Below are 22514 nucleotides of genomic sequence, written 5' to 3'. Positions count from 1 at the left end.
AAAAAAATGCACCAGTTTTCAATTTGTCTGATTTGAATGCAAGTACCGGTATATCTTACATAATGAAATCAATAATTTTTTACGAAAGGTAAAAAAAGGAGCAGTGCCTCCTTAAATCATTCTATATTCTTGGATTCCTGTACATAGTTCACGTTGTCCTTGCATGCCTGGTGTTCAGATTCCTTGCTGCTTTCTGGCTTTGTTTGTTCATGGCCAGAGATACAAAACCAGTAGAGTTTGTTTGAAAGGAGAGAATCTAATTTGAAGCCGGGGCCTAGCTCTCTCTTTCATTATCTTACAGCTTTTTCCTTCTTCTGGCACGCAGGTGGTTAAGTGCTCCTGGCTGCGTTGCTCATTCAGGTGTGGCTTCATCAGCTTGCTGACATCCTGCTGTGGAGTTCAAAACTGCAGACCGAAGTTTGAGAACTCTGAGAACATGGCTGACTCAGAACTCTCCATCAAGCCCGTCTCCAAATGCCAAAGCTGCGGAGAAATTTCAACCATTGCAACATCAGAAGACCCCAAGGTGGTCAAATATTGTAAAAGCCATTCTGTGACCGAGCTAGGGTCATTAAAGGTTACATCCAATGGCTCTACAACTGGGCATCCACCAGGAGAGAAGATATCCACAGAGGAGGCTGAGGGAAATATAGTTCTGTGCGACTTCTGCTTGGTGGAAAGGGTCAAAGCGGTGAAGACGTGTCTTACCTGCATGGTGAATTACTGCACCACCCATCTCAGACCCCACCTTGATAACCCCAAGCTGCATTCCCACCAGCTGGTGCCCCCGATCAATGATATGGATTTGCGAACTTGCAATATACACAACAAACCACTGGAATTGTTCTGTAAGTTGGACCTGATGTGTATTTGTGAGGAATGCACAGAAGAGGAGCATAAAGACCACCAACCGATACCTTGTGCCGAGGCGAGGAAACAAGTGGAGGTATGTGCACATATCATATGAACATTCTATCATTATTTAAAGATAAAAATGTATATTTGGGAAAAGTGGAACCCTATCAGGTTAGGTACTGATGCTTTATTCTGACTCTAACTCTAGTGTTTTAGACATTTTGCCATTGGTTTACAGCTACATATACATGCTAGATCACTGTTTCTCAACCTTTTGAACATAGGGAACCCTTGGAATATTTTTCAGGTCTTCGGGGAAACATGGATATATTAACTATATCCACAGCTCACAGTACATTAGCATGGTGGTCATTGGGAAGAATACCTCTTACATTGCTGTCCATTGGAAAGAACGTCACGCTTACAGATAGCCAAAATAATCACTGGTGTCATCTAAACTAACCTGAGAGGCACAAAGTGCTGATTGCTCAAGGAACCCCTAGCAATCTCTAAAGGAACCCTGGTTGAGAAACATTGTGTTAAATGATTGTCAGATACCTGGACATCCCAATCTAAATCCATGACCATTATCATGAAGTTGCATCTGTAGGAGCTTCCACTCTTCCTGGAAAGCTTTCCACCAGATTTTGGATTGTGTCTGCCCATTTGTGAGGTCGGGTATTGATGCGGACTGAGAAGATCTAGGGTTCTATTGGCATTCATATTTATCCCCGTCATATTCAGCTGGGTTTATGTCAGGGCTCTGTTCTTGTGTTCTCCGATACCAAACTTGTAACACCATATGTTTATGAGGCTGGTCTTGTACATATGGACACCACCATTTAGAAAACAGAAAAAGGCCTTCAAAACATGTCTACAATGTTAGTAGAGCATAGTTGTCTCAAATGCCTTTATAGGCTTTAGTATTTAGAAGACCATCAATGGAGACAACAAAACTCCATCACTTGTTCGTCAATCTTCTGGCCTTTTGGTGCAATAAACCAGGTATGTTCCTGATACTTCTTTAGAGGCAAGGAAACCACTTTGATGACGAGTCTTCAAAATTACAAAACAAGCCCAGCCCTTCCCTGAAGGTAAAAGGGTCTCTCTATAGCTCTTACTTTATAGAGACATAAGTATGACACATAACTACCGAATAACAATGGTTGTATAACAAAAGCCAAAAATGCCCAGACAGTTTTTGCAACACTTGTAGTGAGAGTGTATATTTACAGAATTTCCTATTACATAAACAGTACAACAAATACAGTGTGTAGCTAGATTGTAGCAACAGTTCAACAAGAAGAACTGAACAAGTTGAAACAAAGATTTTGGATATTTTAATCAGATAAGTGCACAGGAAATTTCTGGTTATACTGATGGAAATCTTGTAAGAATTTCAATACCTGTAGTATGCTGAAATATCAAACAATAATATCGGCCCTGCCCCATGTTAAGAATAGGAGGAGAGAGGGAAGTTTTCTGTAGTCCTGACACACTTCCTGCATTAGGGTGACAACATGCTTTTCTAAAAAGGATGCATCTTCAAGGTTCATATTCATCCAGGTCATGGTCTACTAGAAGTAGGGCTATGTACACACGTTAGATAATTCTCGTCTGATAATCAGAGCTGATTTCGGACGAGAATCTGGTGTGTACAGCGCTCGTCATCCGTATGACTGTCCTGGCAGATCCACGGATGGGGAACGATTGTAATGAAAGTGTGGGGGGATAGAGCACAGCTGGGTAGTGCTCCCTCGTTCTCCCCACTCTGCTCTCCATAGAGCAGAACGGCACTGTATATACAGCGCTCATTCATGCATTGTGCAGTCGTTGGAAAGGATTGTGAAAGATCCTTTCCAACGACAATTATTGCATGTGTATATGCAGCCGTAGTCGCATTGATCTGAACTTGTTTAATAATAAATGTTTGTAGCATATCTATGCTTCAGTTTTACTCATATCATATCATATCTAAGCAATTATACTCACAGGTAGGACAAACACCTTAATCCATCACCTTGGATCAAGCCCAATGCTTGTCCAAGAACAGGAACATTGGGAAACCACCCTGATCTCATTACATCATCCTATCTCTTAGTGTCATTAAATTTGCATGGGTGTGTTCAACCTTTGGCTTCCATGGTTAAAAGTGCAATTTAGTGTGGAATTGCCAATGTAGAGAAATTGATAGGGCACTATATAAAGAGGATAGATATTAGTGAAGGCTCCTGCTTCAGGGATGATTGTCCAAGTTTTAAGTAGGTGGCACTTACACTGGCTACACTGTACACTGGACCCTTGCAAACCATTTGTCCTCAAAATTCAAAATTTGGACTTCTCTGTTCTCAAATCTCTTGACCTGCAGACTTTGCCCTCCTATGTTGAGCTAGTCTTTATTATTATTAATATTATTAATAATAATATTAATAATAATAAACAAGATTTATATAGCTTCGACATATTACGCAGCGCTGTACATTAATTAGGGGTTGCAACTGACAGAGATACAGACGTTGACACAGGAGGAGAGGACCCTGCCCCGAAGAGCTTACAATCTAGGAGGTTGGGGAAGTACCACACAATAGGAGGGGAGATATGTAGTAGGGGGAAGTAGTGATGGTTTCAAAAGAAGATGGGTAGGCTGGGTTGATTTGTCTACTCATGGAATTAGGCCAATTTGTTATAAGCCAGGATAGAACCCCTTTTGGAGTCCCAATGTGTGTTCAAGTTTCCCAAAGGTCTTTTCATTTCCCACTATACTGCACTGCATTTTCCAAGTATGGTTTTTGAGTTTTTTTGGGTGTATAAGCTTCTGTTCCAGGGAATTGCGGGGCCTGAAAGACATTTTTTCGCCTCCCATCCTGTTCTTGGACAATCATCTTCCTATACATGTTCCATGGTGTTTATATTCATTTCTTCATCGTACCTGTATGACCATAAATACCGGGGTCATGCCATGATACTTTATGGACATATGGACACTATGGACAAGCTTGGCTTGGACAAACTATGAAACATCATCAAGATCACAGAACAAATCCACCTGAATGTGATGGACTTCTACTAAAGGACTTAGCACTGACTTAACCCTTTTATTTTTAAAAGGCCATTCTTGGAGCTCCGGCCAGTCACCTTGCCCAGGCTAAAATTATGTTATTCATTTGCAGCCGGCAAGAGGAACCTTTTTCCCAGTTTCCTGTCCTGGCTTGTGGCGAATCCCTCTTGAACATTTTTGCCAATTATCTTTTCAAAAATATGGAACAACCCATAACATAGTGCATAGTGTTGGCTCCTGATCAGCTGAGGGCCAATAGACAACCCAGCCAGACCATTATAAAAGCATTGGCCCATAGATACCATATTATCAGTGTCTGTTGTTCTGGAAGAGCTAATATGGTACACTGTGTCTTTAATTTTCGATTGGTACAAGTTCCCCCTGGCAATGCCTTGTGTGCCATGCTTTTTGTTTGATAACAACTTTCTCATTAACCCAACAAGTACAGAGAACTAAACTAGAAGATTCCCTCCAAAAGAATTCTAAGCTGCAAAGTCAAAGCATTATTCACAAAACTATTCACATATATTCCCTCTATTAAGCCATTCAGCCATGAAAAACAGCATGCCAATTTGTAGTACCCATAGCAGCTGATTGGTAGAAGCCATTTATGAGTTGTAAGCATTCAGCATTGAAGGATAATAGTAAGCTTGTTTTTATTGGCTGCTGCACACTATCAGCTCTTACCCCAGAATAATAATACATACGCCCCTGTTATATAAATATGCTTTATTCATTGTTATACAATTCTTAGCTTATAAAACTAGCTGTGCCCATTCTCGCATTGCAGATTTGGCTTTTGATAATAACAGGTTGGTAGATAATTATATCTGTTGCGGATTTCACTTTTACAGACGACGATGAAAATTCAGTTTTGTTACTGTTTATAACTTTCTACTTTATTCAGCTACCGGGGACAAATGTGCCACACCTAATTTCTTACTATTACTGTTATATTTATACTTATACCTATTTGTTACTATTATATATACTATGCTAAGAAATTAGATGTGGTACTACTGTTTATAATTATTATGGATGTTAAAGGAAGCTGAAAGTCTCTAACCACAGCAAGAAATATTCACCAATCCATATTCTGTGTGTGTTCTGTGTTCCAAAGCTCTACCAGAGCGTTGTTCCAAGGTATGGGTGAGCATCTAACCTCATTATATGCCAGTACTTGGACCCAAGGGGCCATTTGTCAGGCTCCATAATCTCCCCATATGCCAGTACTTGAACCTGGGAAGCTAATTTCTAGGCCCCATCATCTCCATATATGCCAGTAACTGGAGCCTGAGGAGCCAATTGCCGAGCCCTGGCACCTTCCCATATGCCAGTACTTGGACTTGAGAAGCCAACTGTCAGGCTCTATCACCTCCTTTTTTGACAGTACTTGGAACTGAAGAGCCCAAACACCTTCATGTAGAGGAGGGAGAGTAAAAACCCAAGTGAGCTCCAACACCAGAGCCTAGTCTGGGTGGCCTGCAGAAGAGATGAGGGATTATAGATGGACATGCAAAGCTTGGGGGAGCTAGCCAGGGCCGCTATCACTGCCCTGAAGGGGTAACCAGTCATGACTCTTTAGGTATCTCCTGTCACAACCAAACTTCATATATTGCAAAGGGGCTGCCAGGATTTGAGAGAGGGGCAAGCACATGAGGGACAATTCAGCAGGATGGGACTGCACAAAGGACAACCTATGCTGCAACATGTCTTGATTTTCGCTAAGGCTCATCGCCCATGCAGTCATGCCCATCCTTGCTAAGTACCTTGTCCATCCTTACACGACTTTGATAGAGCACCCAGAGAAACAGCAGCTTATTTCTGTAGCTCTCTGTCACTTGGGTTGGCACTTTTGTTGGTCAGCCTGAAATCCAACGTCAGCTGTTGTGCTGGGGATGTAAAGAAAGAAACATAAAGAAAAATTAAAATTGATGAAGTTTAATAACCCCTATTTAATGTACAGCGCTGCGTTATATGTTGGCGCTATATAAATCCTGTTTATTAATAATAATAATAATAATATTAAAAAAAATAATATTAATGAGTATATACATTAAAAAAAGGGGAGATGAAAGTCACCCATCTGGTTTATATGCATTCTGGTTTATATGCATATGCATTATAAACATTCTAAGACTTGTAGCTTTTCTCGAAACCACAGATAATACCAGCAGGAAGTGTATACTCTACAGGGTGTATCCACATTGTGTGCAGGCTGACCTGGGTATTGTATTCAGTTGTTGAGTCAAACCCAATTTAATTGAAACACAAAACAAATGTTGCCACAGTTCCAGAACTGATTATAAACTGGACTTCTCCTGGAATTTGGGAGTGCCCCGTTGTATTCTATAAAACATTTCCTGCAGTGAGCCAGTCTATGCCACCTTGTACGGCATCAACAGGTGAGTATATGTTTTCCTTATGTAGCTAATAAATAAATAATTCAAGGATCAACTGACTTATTTTGCAAAAATATAGTAAATGATAGCAACCAACAATCTGGTTGGTCACTTCTGTGCTACAATCAAGTAATTCTTACAGGTCTTGTCCATCTGCAGCTTGCGACTTGACAGTGGAAAGAGAATCAGTGGAATGATAAGCTCATCTTTCTGTAACTAATCACTCTTCTCCTGCTTCAATGAAATACCAACCACATGGGGAATGCATTAATATTAAGTCAGTCGGCCGGCCCATAAATTACATTGTGGAAAGGAACACAAGTAGCTGTCCCACCATAAACACTGTGAAAACTCAGTTGAATTTGACTGCTGTTGATGATAAAAAACTGAGATTAATGATAGCATGGGTGGATTGTAACACATCAGCAGGTTTTGCAGGAACTCTTTATCTGATGTTGCCTGGAATGTACGAATATTAAAATAAAATGCAAAGCAGGTTTCTAAAAAAACTTTTTTTCCTTGTTCCCAGGCTGAAATACAGGAAATAGTTTCAGAATATGACTGGAAGCTGAAGTCAGCTGAGAACGCCATTATCAAATTAGAGGCCAATACCACGTCAATACAGGTGAGTGTAAATGTAAAATATTCACATTTTTTGTTGTGAAATGTGAACATTCAACTGACAGTTACATGTAAAAAAAAAGTTTTTTTTCTAGAGAGTGATCTACATTTTCTATAAAATGTCAGAAAAAAACTTATAGTATCTAGGATTGGTACTACCAACACATAGGTTGTGGGTGGGTTCTATACTTGAGAGTATATTTGTTGTCTCATTCAACAAAAGTTAGTAAGTGGCTGTCCCCCATTTATCAGGTAGACCTACCTGAAGGTTCTTCCTAACCTTACTAGTAATTTTTAAATGGACTTCAATGATGCTGAAAACAAAAAAGCCTACGTGATATATCCAATGACCAAAATGTGGTGGACATCTGACCATGACACGTAAAGAAGCATCTTGGACATCACAATCCAAAACCATGGCCATTAATATGAAGCTGCCCCTATAACAGCTTCTACCTTCTGAAAAGGCGCTCCACAAAATTTTAGAGGGTATCTGTGGAAATTGTCCCATTTGTGAGGTCAGGTACTGAGATTGGACCTGGAGACCTGGTTCACCATTCCAATTTATCCCAAAGGTCTTAAGGCATCAAAGTTCCACCACACCAGAGTTCCATCCCACCAGACAGGTCTACCTATCTAAGGTTTTTATGGACCTGGGTTTGTTATATTTAAATAATAAATTATGTTCTTTTTTTCTAGTCGCCTAAAATTTCTTTGTATACTGTAATATTGAGGCTTGGTTCACATATACGTGGTTGCATATTGTATGTTGTACAGTGTACTGCCGTTTGTTGTGGCAAGACAGTCTATTTTTTTGAATGAGCTGCCAAATGCATTAAAAGAAGTTTAGGTTCTCACTCAATAGTGGGTGGCCTTATTTTTGGATGCATTGCAACACAACCACCCTTCCACTAACATGGTGTGTTAGGTATATACTCATACCCCAAAGGTAACTTGAAATATCTAGACTAATCCATTTGATGGTGGTGGTAAGGGAAGTCTACACATATTTGTGTGTATTACACTTTCAAATCCTTTCCGGACCATAACTGCATCATTTATTCCTTATTAACTGTGAGTTTTGTGTTCCTCAGAATTCTGTCGCTGAAGCCAGAAAGTCTATTGATCTCCAGTTTGAAGAACTACAGGAAGCAGTGAAGAAAGCCCACACCAAAGTCTTAGAATTCCTGGACCAGCGGGAGAAGTCGGCTATCAACCAGTCTGTAGGGATCAAGACCCACCTGGAACAGAAGTGCAACGATCTGAAGAAAACCAAAGCCAAGGTCGAAGGCATAGCCAAACACAAGAGCGAGTTTTGCTTCCTTCAGGTATGAAGTATTGAAAGATGCTAGAATTACTCTAATTCTTATGCAGTAGGATAAAGAGCAGCATTTTATGGCAACCATTGCTATCATTACAGTGTATCTAAGGTCTATTTGTTGTATTTGGGTAGGGTTTGAATTCTTTAGGTTTGGGATGAACCCATTTTTTTTGGGAAAAAGTGAACTTTAGTTTCTATGAGATTATGTAAGGGTGATAGGATTTAACAATTATTCAATCTGAAAGTTCTCTAAATGCATACCAGGTATTGAGAAGAGATCTCAAAAGAAGGAAAATCCGCTCTGTGGAGGTCACCCACGTTAGAAGATTCCACCACTTTATTTAAAATGTCTTTAAATATTTATCAGTTCATGACTTTGCATTGTCACACATTCCAAATATGTCTATTACATTGTGTCCACAGGAATACTGTGAATTTAGGAAGTCAACAGGCGATGACACGATCCCCAGTGTTTATATCGGGCTTAAAGACAAGCTGTCCGGGATCAGGACGGTGGTGACGGAGTCAACAGAAAAACTGATTCAGCTTCTGTCAAACTTGTACACAGATAAGCTTGGGGAGTTTGCAAAGGAAGGTGAGTCTGCGAGTGGGCTGTCCACACACATGTGAACATGTGACCATCAAATGTATTTTATTCATCATATGTTTAATTAACCTGGAGAACCCAAAGACCTTGTTCAGATGGGGGATGAAGGGATGTTTTGAATGTGATTTTTATCCCACTACTGTAACCTCCTCCTCTGTGGTATTCCACTAACCCGACTCTCTCCTCTACAATCTATTATGAATGCTGCAGCCAGACTCATCCATCCTTCCCTCCGCTCCTCTTCCGCTACATCTCTTTGTAGTTCTCTCCACTGGCTTCCTTTTCACCTTAGAATCAAATTTAAGCACCTGTGCTTTGCCTTCAAATCTCTACACAGTTATTGTCCCACTTACATCTCTGACATGGTTAAAAAATACTCCCCCTGCCGCTCTCTCCGCTCCTCCAATGACCTATTAATGACTTCCTCACTCATAACCTCATCACACGCACGGATACAAGACTTCTCTAGAGCTGCTCCAACTCTCTGGAATGGTCTTCCTCGTCCTATTCGGCTTGCTCCTACTTTCTGCTCATTTAAAAGAGCACTCAAAACCCATTTTTTCAAACTTGCCTACCCGGCTTCTTCTGTCATCTGAAACCATCACTACTTCCCACACTACATATCTCCCATCCTTTTGTGTGTGAAATTCCCCCACCTACTAGATTGTAAGCTCTTCGGGGCAGGGTCCTCTCCTCCTGTATCACTGTCTGTATTAGTCTGTCATTTGCAATCCCTATTTAATGTACAGCGCTGCGTAATATGTTGGCGCTATATAAATCCTGTTTATTAATAATAATAATAATAATAATCCCTAATACTCAACATATCAAATGGTAATAACACTGTATATTCTCAAGTATATAATTGGGCAAATAGGGGAAGTTCATGGTTGGGTCCATAGTGCCCTAGCAATCCTGTGGCTAGAGAGACTTCAGATAGCTAATGAACACAGGGAGAACCCATTCCGGCTAAGTAGCATTAATTTGGGCCTCCTGCCATTGAGAGATCAACACCTCAAAACGGGCAAATGTTCTGCTTTGTGATCCAGCGGAGTCTTGACACAAATGATCATTGGTGTGGCATTTCCCTTAGAGATTTTCTATGAAAGTAATATAACTTCATACAGGTAAGTTGTGTGACCTGCCCCAGCTGGTGACACTTATCATTTATGTCATTACTGGCATTTGGGGTGTATTGCATACAACATTGGGGCACTGGACCGTATTGCCTAATTCAGCTCCACCCGGACGGTAAAATTCCTTCCAGCCATGACTGCACCTTGTCAAGGACATTCAGTACACAACGTTTAGTGAGGTCTGATTGTTTAAGTGAGCAAATATTTAAACTTAAGCGACCTTGAATGATCTCAGGTGTAAGGGACACGTTTGTAGGAAAAATGTTATTGGAGAACTGAGCTGCAAATCAAGGAAATAAACTGATCAAAATTAAAGGTAAAGGCTCTCAGTTTGTTAACATCTTGACTTCACATGCAACAGACAACAACTTTGAGACATCGGGATTGATCATCTATGTGTTGGTTCAGTAGGTGCTGAGGTCACAAGTAGCATAACAGCCATGGATCTGTATGGGCAAGTCAATAATGGCTGCTTGCACATTTCTATTTTCAACAATTCCCTTTATAGTGGTTGTTAAATTCCAAATCTGGGTTCAATAAAAAATAAAAATAGCCCTCCAGCAAAAGTAGTTCTGGTTGCATCACTAACATACTTCTGGACACCTTCACCATAATTCTTTTTCACATCTAGATGTCCTCAGTCTCTCAAACTGGAAGACTGAGGACATCCTGTGAGTTCAAAGCGTCATGGCCCCATGACCTGGGGAAAGGGGTTACAATGGAATCTTCCACTTCATCACATCAGCACTGCCTTATACATACTGGTGAAGATAGCAGCTTGCAGAAGAACCTACAGATCTAAAGATTGCAGTCAATGCATTGTTATGCATGTGATTACATTCACAAGTCAATACTGTTCATTAGGGTTTTTTTTATAATCCTACTTAGGGGTCTTTAATGGCCAGATGTGCTTATTGTATTTGCATCCACCACACGTCAGGATTTCCATGTTGCGATATATTACTTTTAGGTTTACATTTATTTTAATATTGCCTGGAATAAATCAGAATCACAATTCACATTTATTTCTATTACATTTTTTTCAGAGGAGCTGCTGATTAAGAACGTGGTGTCTGCAATTGTCCCCGCCAGTCACAGGATATCGGCCCCGGAGCCCACAACAAGGGAGGAATTCCTAAAATGTGAGTGAAGATTTGTGTTCTTAGAAGGTGGTGATGGTGGATTCTTTCGAAGTAGAATAATTATCAGAATGTGTTTGAAGCTTTCCAAGTCCTAAATTAAAGTTTACTTATGGCTGAAACTTTTTTTTTAATATGTCTGGGTTGAGGAAAGTTAGAACCTATGCCAGATTTTATTGCTGTGTCGGGAAGAATCGTTATTGGTCCTAGTGGTCCTAGGGAGAGAAAGTGATTGAGTTGTCCCAGAAAAAGAGGTAAGGTTAAATTTTCCATTGGGGACACCTCTTCCTGTGACAACTACATTTGGAATTCCCTTTCCTTTCTGTTGCATTTTTAGGACAATAAGTGAAGGGGTTGCAAAGGTTCAGCCCTTGCCTAGGTTAATGCAATTTAAAAAAGTGGTGGGCACACTTTTTGAGAGACTTGTTTGTCCTTGAATAGGTATGTGGGGGACTGTATTTCACCTGTTTTTTGTTCATCATTTTTAATAATAGAACTGGCTGGGGTTGAGTACATTTGTGCACCTTTACTTTTAGGTTATGCCTGATTTCACTGAATGTTCCCATTATCATTCTGTTTAAATTATAGGTGTCCCCCTCACCCACTTCTTTCTGTCTGATAAAACTGTGGTTACCAGTACAGGAAGTGAGGAAAATCTCTTTAACAGGGCCCTGGATAACAGTAAATTTCAAATTCAAAATTCCATTCAAATTCAACTTTTGCTTTTTTTGGATGTGCGCTTTAAATCTCAACTTACCCAATGACTGAACAAAGCCAATTTCAATAGCAATCAGGTTGGCCCTGATTTATTAAAATGAAGCTGGGTGATCCAGCAAACCTGGAATGGATCTGGTCCAGGATTGAAAACATTTGCTAACAAATAGCTTATGACTTTTAGGAAGTTCATTTCAGGTTTGTTGGATCACCCAGCTTCACTGATAAAAGTGTATTCTCTCCAGCCTTGGAGAGCTTTAATAAATCAAAGCCATAAAATTACAGTGCAGGAAATAATATTTGTCATGGGCTAAATGTGCTTGTACACTGCATTACAGCTTATTTCCTCCCATCTATGAATTCAGATGATTGGAAGGTCTATCAGATGTGACCATGTGACACTGAATGAAAGATGAAAGATTACATTACTCATCCCCATATTATATTACAAATCACATGACTACACGACTATAAAAGATGTGTAGTCATGGGTGGTGAGAAAATGTAAAACCTCAATCTGTCTACAGGAAAGTGAGAGGCAGGGGAGGTCCTAAGCCTGCATGGATAGGTGCACAGCTACACAATGGGGATATTGAATCCAATAATAATTTAATTATAAGATAATATTTATTACCCTAATCAACATATGAGAATTTGTCTTGTTCGCTTTCGGCTTTGGTTGGGCTTTCCCCAATGATTGAGCTATGAACCAGTTCCCTTTATTCTTTTCTCTATGCACTTCTTGCCCAGACTTGTTTCTTCTTTATGTTGGTCCTCCTTGTTCCTCCAACTCTTCTAGCAGTAACATGGCCTGCTGCTGCTTGTCCAAGTCTCCCATTCACACGTACATGCTGGGACTTTCGGACACAATGGCTCATGTTCCCGTCAGTGTTCAGGCTGTAAGTTTACACCCAGAGCTGTATGTAGGTCAGGTTCTCGTTATCTGAGCACACAACGATACTGGGTGGAGTACAGGACTCTAACTACTTTATAATCGACTCACAGGATCATTTCTTTTATTGATCTTAGAACCTCATAAACACTGAATGTTACAATTTTGTTTGCTGAAACTTTTAATAGACATTCAATATTCACTCTGTGTGTACAGAAACATGACAGTTTGTTCAGAAAAGCCAATTGGATTTAACGTACAATGGAAAAATTATGGCTCCTGTAAGTGAAAACCTGCGGGAATCTGGTATTAAGATTTTAAAGCCGAGCCAAACTCATTGGTGGTTGGTGAGCTTCCACCATAAGCAGCAATTATGGCTGATTATGGCACTGACTTCCCGTGTAGAGCCACCCTGCAGAGCTCCATTGCTGCTTCCTCAAAGGCGCCATCTTTGCAGCTGGCTGCACACTTGGATGGTCACTGATGATGTAGTTCCTGCGTGTGTGCCGCAGTTACATTGTCCCCGGGCGGCTGGCAGTTACATTTTCCCCACGCAGCTGTGTTGAGCTCTACACTAGGCAGTGATTCATTTCTTTTTGACAAAAGCCTTTTTGTTTTCTGAGTTTATGTTTGCTTAAAACAGAGCTCCAAAGGTCAATCCTCCCCTCTTGCTTCCTGTACCTCCCTATGGGCCAGTAGGGTTATCTATTACATTTGAAGGCCAATAGGAAGCCTGGGGGGCAGAAGGGAAGTAGTACTGTTGGTACTATGGTCAGTGTTCTTGTATTATGGGTTACACCCCCTGGCAGGTGACACTGGATTACTTGAGACGTGAGTCTATGTGACCTTCTTCAACAGAAGTGACGGGCCGGTGACCCTAGTGGCCACCAGGCTACTTTATTGCAAGGAAGACACCATTTTGCGGCCCCCAGGCTCTCCCCAGCAGGGGTGACAGGGATCAGATGACTTCAGTGTAAGAATAGCTATCAAGCAGGAACACAGTGGGTACAGGCAAGGTAGATGAACAAGCCAAGGTAAAGTCAGGTAACAGGCTGAGCTCGAGGCAGGCGGTGATCACAGGCAGAGTCAAGATCAAATCCAGAGAAGCATATTAGAGAACATGCTGGCAGAGTAGAAAGAAATACACTGAGGATTCAGCGACCTGAGCCCTGAACTGAAGAGGTGTAAATAGGCATAGCATTGGCTGCAGCACACACTCCAGAATCCAGGTGTGCAAGCCTCAGGTTTTGTGCAGGGGATGCCAAGATTGGTGGAAACATCACGACTAAAGGGAGGCAGGTGATCCTCCAGGTTGCTGAACAGACAATCTGCAGGTGGAGTGGTAACATCATGTAATAGTTTGCCAACCAGTTTTAAACCTTAGCTATGGAATTTAAACAGCTATACAGGCAGTTTGATTAGCCATAGAGAACCACAGGTACCTTTTGGGGGCAGTATAGAGCTGGGATACAAATTTGTTAAGGTTCCATTTGGATTAGATATATGTTGCATTCAGGCTACTTTTTAATGCCATAGGGTAACCTTACAGAGACCTCATGGGATCCGATCATGTGAAAAGAAAACCAATTCAGAGATGTCAATAAACTATTATTTATTGATCACAACAAAATGTTTCCAAAATGTATAAAAGCAAACACGTTTCAGGAAGTTTTAGAAGGAATCTCCCTTCATCAGGGCTTGGAGGGATCAAGGACATATAATGATGTCCTAGAGTTTTTATTTTCCCTTCGGTCAGCTTTTACTAGCATTCACCTTTTCCAATTTTTTAGATATCTGATAATATTAATGTCTAATAATATAATTTTTTTTCTTCTAGATAAATCAAATGTTACATTGGACCCAGCCACAGCTCACTGTTTTCTAAGGCTGTTACAAAACAACCGGAAAGTCTCTAACTCTTCTCCATGGCAGCAGTCTTACCCAGACCTCCCGGAACGGTTTGAGCACTTCCTCCAGGTCCTCAGCGCAGAAAGTTTTTACATGAGCCGTCACTATTTCGAAATTCAGTTCAAAGGTGAAGTAGTCCATATTGGCATGACCTACAAATGTATCGATAGAAAGGGGTCAGAGAGCAACAGCACCATAACAGGCAACGACTTCTCTTGGACCTTAAAGTGGAACGGCAAAGAGTTCTCAGCTTGGCACAGCGACGTAGAGATTCCAATAAAATCCGGGAAGTTTTCAAGGATCGGCATCTATATTGACCACCAGAGAGGAACCATAGCATTCTACGGAGTGACTGACTCAATGACACTCCTGCACAAGTTTGAGGGAACTTTTGCTGAACCCTTGTATGCAGCTATTTGGCTCCCTAAGAAGGAAAACTCAGTGACTATTATTGCACCGGAAGACATGGCCCAAACTGCAGCAGAACTGTCTCCATCTGAGACCAAGGTGTCAAACACCGACTCTAAAGAAACCATCACATCTAGTACCAAGACTGAGGTTACCATCAGTACCACCGTTCAGACCATCAAGATGGAGAAAAGCACTTCAGATGCCTCACCTGATGGGAACAACCAAATATTATTTGAGTCAGAAAAAACAGTGACTAAAGTCACCAGTGTGTAGCTTCACAGCTTGTGACGTCCAAAAATGTTTAAGACTGATACCATGTCCATTGGTTTTATTTATATATAGAATAAGAACTTCAAACTAAGGTCTCCCTGTAAACAATATAAATAGAACGTAACTGTACTGCCACATACCCTTCTGAAGCTTTTAAGAAGAATTCTTAACTTTGATGTTTATGATATTGTTCCACCACCCTCTCCAGCACGTTCCGCTATGTCCCTATTGTGACTTGTATTGACTGGTGACGACAATGGAAACCAAAGCCTTGACATTCACAAAAGAGTAGAATTCTATAGATTCTTCTGCAAGCTCTTGAAGAATCCCCAACTTCTAAAGCTGCGTACACACCTGCAATTTTTCTCGTTGGAAAGGATCTTTCACGATCCTTTCCAAGGAGAAAAGACTGCACGATGCATGAACGATGCTGTACATACAGCACCGTTCATGCTCTATGGAGAGGGGAGGGGGAGAGCGACGGAGCGGCACCCTGCTGCGCGCTCTCCCCTTCCCTTTCATTAGGATCGGTCGTCGTCCATCGTCCATGGATCCGCCAGGACGTTCGTCGGACGATGGACGACGACCGACTGTACACACGGCAGATTTTCGCCCGATAATTGGCCGATACCGATTATCGGGCGAGAAAAATTTGCCGTGTGTACGCAGCTTAACTCATTTAGGAGTGTCAGATGTCCTACTCCCCAGCACCTTGATCCACCAGCCTCTACATCACTATAAGAGTTAGTATCAGTAGACTTGGTGGCTGGTGGATCATACCATTGCTTTTGGAGGGGAACCAGACAAGCAGAAAACCTTTTGTCTGAGCCTAAAAATTCTTCAGCAAGCTTTAGATTTTCAACAGAGCCAAATCTAGCCATGGTATGGTCAAGTATTAAATATTTTCTTTTCATGGAGATGTAGTTTGAAGCTTTTGTGTTAGTGATTAGAAATTAGTAAATAATACTTTTTACAGCTAAAGTCAAGGTTTACCTCTTAGATGCACAAATTGGAATGAAGACAGAAAAGCAGGGATTTACTTTGCAAATCAAAATCCATTATATATTATAACAGTGATTTGTTTCCAACAATTTCATATATACAACAACTGGATATATTGATTTGGGTCTTTCCCAAATGTCATATCATGAGATTCCTGCCCCTTCACCTAGACAGAATAGTCTCCACTGTTTGAAAATGACAAACGGCACCTCCAGGCTGCCAAATTCTGCATTGTTACTAGGAATCATTTATCACTTATAAGGAAGATTTGAATCTATCTACACGTGGTTTTCCCTGATACAAATTTTGATCAATCAACAAATCTCTCTGCAGACCCCCTGATGAAGCTCATTGGTGAAACGCGTTGGGATGTGAACTGTATTTCTTTTTCAAACAGTAGCGACTATTCTGTCTAGGTAAAGGGGCAGGAATCTCATGATGCAAATTTTTTATGAAATTGTTGGAAACAAATCACTGTTATAATATATACTGGATTCTGATTTTCTGCAAAAAAAAAAAAAAAAAACCCTGCTTTCCTGTTTTCATTCCAATTCTTATATGGTCCTTTTCAGGGTATATAAAAAAATTATACCCAGGGGGGAGAAATAATTTCTCTCTATTATGCAGAGTTGTACCAACTCCTCTCATGGACTGAAATTGCTTCCTCCTATTTCGCTGCACACTGTGAGCTTCCCATAATGAGCATTATAAGCGGCAGGATGTCAGACAGAACCCCCATAATGTTTTGGTTAATGGACACCCAACATCCTCTAACCCTCAGATTGAATGTCCCTGGCACACCAGGTATTTCAGTTATTTCAGCCATATAGGCTCAACATTACATGCAGCCATTTCCGATGCTTCCTGATTCCAGCATTCCATGATTGACCTGTATTACAAAGACAAGCTCATGGACCCGGTGATGATGCTGCTGGGTCTACAATGAGATCTGTCATGGCAGAGCTACAAGATTTGATTGATTAGGTACCAATTCTTCACCTTTTTGCAAAAAGTAACTTTTAAAAATAAAACTTTTTTTTTAGAAAAAACAATGAATGATACAAGAACGATCATGCTCCAAATGATGTTGTTTTCTGCAGATGTAACGGTTGATAAAATGTGTCTTGTAAGATTTGGTGCCGGCCTGAAGGAGTGTTATTGCTATATTTCTTGGTAGATTACCTTCAGCACTGCCATAGAGAAAAAGTTTTGCTGCAGAAGGATGAACGGGGAAAAAATGGGGGACGTAGAAGTGAAAATATCTTGTTATAATAAAAGAAAGCAAATCACAATGAATATACCTTTTCGCTTTCTTCAATCTCCTATCCATCAGACTGCAAAATTATAACTTTGTATTAGTCACAAGGTGAGGGGCTGATCTGTGCCAGAGATTTGTGAACAAGAACTGCACAGATATGTGATTTTGTTATCTCATTCCAGGAAGGAGATGGTGACCCCGGATTTGTAGCAGATGTCGGCATTGTGATCTCCATTAGTAATACATACCTGGAAGGGTGACACATAACTCAGCATGTTACTCCACACATCAGAAAACATAAATGATGACAGGTCCACATTTATTTTTTAATTTGCTCAATAATGAATGAACCGATAAGAATTCCCCCAATAGGCAGATAGTTCTGGCCATGGTCGGATGACGAACATATTTTCCTTTTTGTCACTCTTTTAGATCCACACTCGTATTTGTTCCAAATATCTTCCAAGTTTTTCTTCCAGTCAGGATCCAGAGCCGCTTATTTCAATGTCATCGTCGGCGTAGCTGCTGTCTTACGCCTCATAAACCCGCCACGTTGGCGTTCCCCGAACGACAATATCCATTATTGCCAGCGTTTAATGCGAAGCGCTCGGCCTGTTTCTGCTCTGACACAAAAGTGGAATTTATAACGTTATCTCTCAGGAAAATCGGTGACATTTCGGCTGAGAAATGCCAAGCGTTCCGCTGAGCCTGACGCATTTCTCCTCCGCAGTCGGGGAAGGGAGGGGGACGCACTTCATTTTATTCTTTATTAGCTGGGTAATTGTTATGTGCAAATCAGGCCACTTGTGCACCGAACGTGAGCCGCGCCTAATGAAATTAAGCCATTCAGCTAATAATTGACGATGGGGCGCGTTTGGCAGACTGGTGGAGATAATGTGCATCCGGTGCATTGGGGACGCAGCGATGCTGCAACGTGTTTGACATTACCTGTCTTAATATATGCTTAGTGAGAAGCTACAGCTGCAGTTAAAGGGAAACTGACACAGGAGGAGCAGGAGAAGTGTGCGCAGGGTAGGCCGAAGCTCATACATGAACAAGGTTCTCCCCAGAAACTTTTTTAGGCTGGGTGGGAAGAAGCTGTAGGTGGGTGGTGGCCCATGGAATGTGACCAAACCTTCAAGTAATCAGCCAAAAGTAGCCAGGTGGTTACTAACAAGTGCCAGGTGGTGCGCCCAACTAAAAGGGGCTGGGGAGAACACTGATGATCTTTTTTAAGGGATGCCGCTCATTGCTGGGAAATCAGTGGCTGAAAATCCATGGGTTCCAGATTCACATTTAACAATCTGACTCCATAGTATATTGGATGCACCTATAGAGATGCAGTATTATAATGTTATCTGGAGGCAGAAAGCATAAGTAAACTACTTCATGTGCACCTCAATGGTTCTAATCTCCTGCAGATGATTCTATCAGAAACTTCAGGTCTGATTTATTAAAGCTCTTCATGACTAGAGAAGATAGACCATCATTGGTGAAACTGGATGATCCAGCAAACCTGGAATGGATCTGGTCTAAAATGGCAAACATTTGCCAAATGATTTTTAAGAAATCTATTCCAGGTTTGCTTGATCAGCCAGGTTCTCCCATATTGGTCTCTCTTCTTCAGTCTTGGAGAGCTTTTATAAATACTAAGTTAAGAAGTTACATTTTTGCAAGCAATGAAGCTGAAGTGTTGTTGCATTAGTGTCTTCTTTTTTCCATCGAGCATGGTGACTGCATTGATACAGAATGCAATCAGAGACCTCTAACTTTACCACCCAAGTGACTTCATGGCTGTGTTCAGACTGGCGGTGAGGTTTCTGCTTCCTCATGTCAGGGAACTGTTTCCTCGGGGGAGGTGCTACACTTAGCGTCTCACTACGGCAGTCCGATAGAGAATGAATGGGGGCGGCAGTGAGCTGAACAATATTGGTCACTGCCACCAAATATGCAGAAGTTGGTTCTTTAATAACCAGCGGGACTGTGCAAGATGCCAACCTCCGCAAGCCATGCAAGCTTCCTGAATCTTAACCCACCTTAGGGTGATGTTTTATCAACATCCAGATCTAAGCTCTCACGATAGCGCCTTTTTCCAGGACCTCGCTCTGTCTTCCATCATGGACTATCAGCTGTGTCACCCTTTAATTAATGTCAGCCTCCAGGCTTAATATAATGGCCAACCTTGATAAATGGATGGAGATAGAATGGTATGCCTGATGCACACAGACGAGGAGCCGGCCGTGCCGTTCTTTGGACTTGGGACGTTGGACTTGAATATCCAGAGTGAGATCCGATTCCTGGGGCAGCCCTTGGGAGAGATCAGATTCCACATCCAACCATGGCGGCTTTTCTCTTACACTTTATTAACGGCGTCTGGAACTTCTTAACGTGGCAACCTAGTCTGTGGATGGAAGAATTCCATGATACACCGCGGGGAATGTGCAAATCAATTCCAAACCGACATCAAACGCTTGTAGACGAATCTGCCTTTGGACATTACTCTAAAATATACCAGGCGCTCGGCGCAGCCAGTGATGTCACCTCCTCGTTGAATTCTACAAATGGTCCCGTAAGAAAATACGTTGTATGGAATGTCAAAATGTCGTCCGTGTGATGGGTAAATTCCGGGTGAAGATTTATAGAGCAAGGTCAGTCTCAGGGGTGGCGGTAAAATAAACGCATTTCTCTGGAATTGGGCAGCGATGACTGATGTGCTGAAATCTATGTGAGAAAATAAAATGAGAAAAAAAAGTTCAAATGAGATTGTAAGGTAAAGCGGAAAACAACTGTAAGTGAAATGATCCAAGCAGACTGAAATGACAGGTTCTCTTTAATCATAAATAGGTACTTGCCTTCCCACAAGGGGGAGCCCTCGCCCTACTCTGAACTTGGTCCTTTTGTAATCTAGAAATGGAGAGCCTGCCCCAGGACTATCTCATCAATTCCAAATCATGTGATATCACCATAAACCCTTGTGACAAATTTACATCCTTCCACCCGGGGGTTCGCTCTTGATGTCTGATGTCAGACGGCCAAGGCAAAATTACAGAGCGGGGTTCTCAGCAGGGGGAATGTTACTGGTGAAAGGGTAATCTGCATGTCCATAGCGAAGATTCCCCGGAAATCTCACACTTATATATGAACCAGTTCGTGAAAGGACTGCGAGATGGACTGCCGCTGGTCACACCGCTGGGAGATCAATTACAGCCAATATCTCATATCTATCCAGACACAATAACACATTATTGTGAATTGATGTATTCATACTCATCATTAAATGACCAAAATGCAGATTTGTCACATGCAAAAAATAAGTACACCCCTTCTTTTCCCACCACTTTAGATCCATGAAATAGAAATTAGGAGCCAATAATAAGAACCTCCCTGGAGGAACCGGTCTGATATCATCCTCAGATATGAAGTGTCCGGTGTTCTCTATGTATGTGTATGATGTCATTAGAAGATCTCCATAACACCCTCAGAAGAAAGGTTGAGGGTGTCTAGAATTCTAGGAAAAAATCAAGATCACCTGATTACAAGATCTCCATAATTCCCTTTTTCAAGAGAAGAACCTCATACCAACTGTGAAGCATGGTGGTGTTAACAATATGTCTGCTAGTTCAGGGTCTAAGCAGCTTGCAGTTATTGAATTTTGCATCATATAAAAATGTGGTGGATGGGAATGAGAGAACATTCGTCTGAAAGTTGAAAATAATTTAAAACAGTCACCTGAGCATTGAGCACACCAGGCTGCATTATATTCATTGTATCCCATAGGTCAGCAATAGTTTATTCTAACTGTAATAACACCATTATCACCACACAATCATTGAATCATTAGGGTGCCACACAGAATCATTGACAAGAGGATGCAGTCCTGCCCAGAGGCATCCTGAAAGTCCTGATGAATGTGGCAGCAAAGAAAAACATTCTATAGGAATTGTCCAGGCTTTGTGGCTGTAGCACCGCTACAATATTTGCTGGATTACAGAATTTTACTGATTTCACTTTTGATTCGCAGATTAATCCTGATGCTGATAAAATGAGCGGATTCCTGGAATTCACCGCCCTGAACTGCATCGTTACTACAAACTAGGCCAAGGCTGGGAAAACTCAAAATGTTGTCTTGTGTGCATGGAGGTCGGCCATGGGGAGCTAAACGCACGTATTTAACCTCCAGACTTTAATGCGGAGCTGCACCTGGAAAATTGTCCCAGGGCGGTGCATATCCCATCCACCAGAAGGTCATCAATTACCCTCCAGCCAGAAACATCTGGAGGACGAGACTGAATTATGGGATAATATCTAACCCAGGAGTTTATAGCATCACATATATAATACTGAGGATTCATCACAATGGGTAAAATCCAGAGAAGAGCCAGGCAATGACAGCACAGAGCCACAAGGTGGCGCCAGATACTATGTGACTTTATATTGGGGTTTATAACCAACTCACAGCTGCTGCTTTCCTGGTCATAGGCAGAGAGTTGTATCTGAAGCCTAGGAATATCTAAAAGACACCAAAAAATGCAGCTCTGTGTAATAAAAGGGGTCACCTTTTATTATCATTATTATTATTAATAATAATATTATTAAACAGGATTTATATAGCGCCAACATATTACGCAGCGCTGTACGTTAAATAGGTTCAGAATAATTACACTTTGACTTGGTATAAGCCTGTTGCTGTTTCTTGTATATAAGAGCGTAGATAGGGGGAAGAGGAAGCAGCCTAAGCAGCCAATCCATTTGTACCGCAGTGCTCATGTGCTACTTATTATTATTATTATTATTATTATTAATAAACAGGATTTATATAGTGCCAACATATTACGCAGCGCTATACATTAAATAGGGATTGCAAATGACAGACTAATACAGACAGTGATACAGGAGGAGAGGACCCTGCCCCGAAGAGCT

At 41.3% G+C, this 22514-nt stretch overlaps 1 protein-coding gene across 1 annotated transcript; it reads left to right on the top strand.

Moving 5' to 3' along the window:
* The first annotated feature begins 309 nt into the window (after positions 1-309).
* TRIM16 (tripartite motif containing 16) lies at positions 310-17468 on the top strand. The gene is made up of 6 exons (XM_072403588.1): positions 310-946; positions 6845-6940; positions 8031-8264; positions 8681-8852; positions 11047-11142; positions 14583-17468. Exons 1-6 carry the CDS (start codon positions 437-439, stop codon positions 15335-15337), a joined length of 1863 nt encoding a protein of 620 aa, XP_072259689.1. The 5' UTR covers positions 310-436; the 3' UTR covers positions 15338-17468.
* The last annotated feature ends 5046 nt before the right edge of the window (positions 17469-22514 follow it).

This window comes from Pyxicephalus adspersus, chromosome 3 (genome assembly GCF_032062135.1).
Source record: "Pyxicephalus adspersus chromosome 3, UCB_Pads_2.0, whole genome shotgun sequence".
Lineage (NCBI taxonomy): Eukaryota > Metazoa > Chordata > Amphibia > Anura > Pyxicephalidae > Pyxicephalus > Pyxicephalus adspersus.
This window is presented reverse-complemented; position numbering and strand designations above follow the sequence as displayed.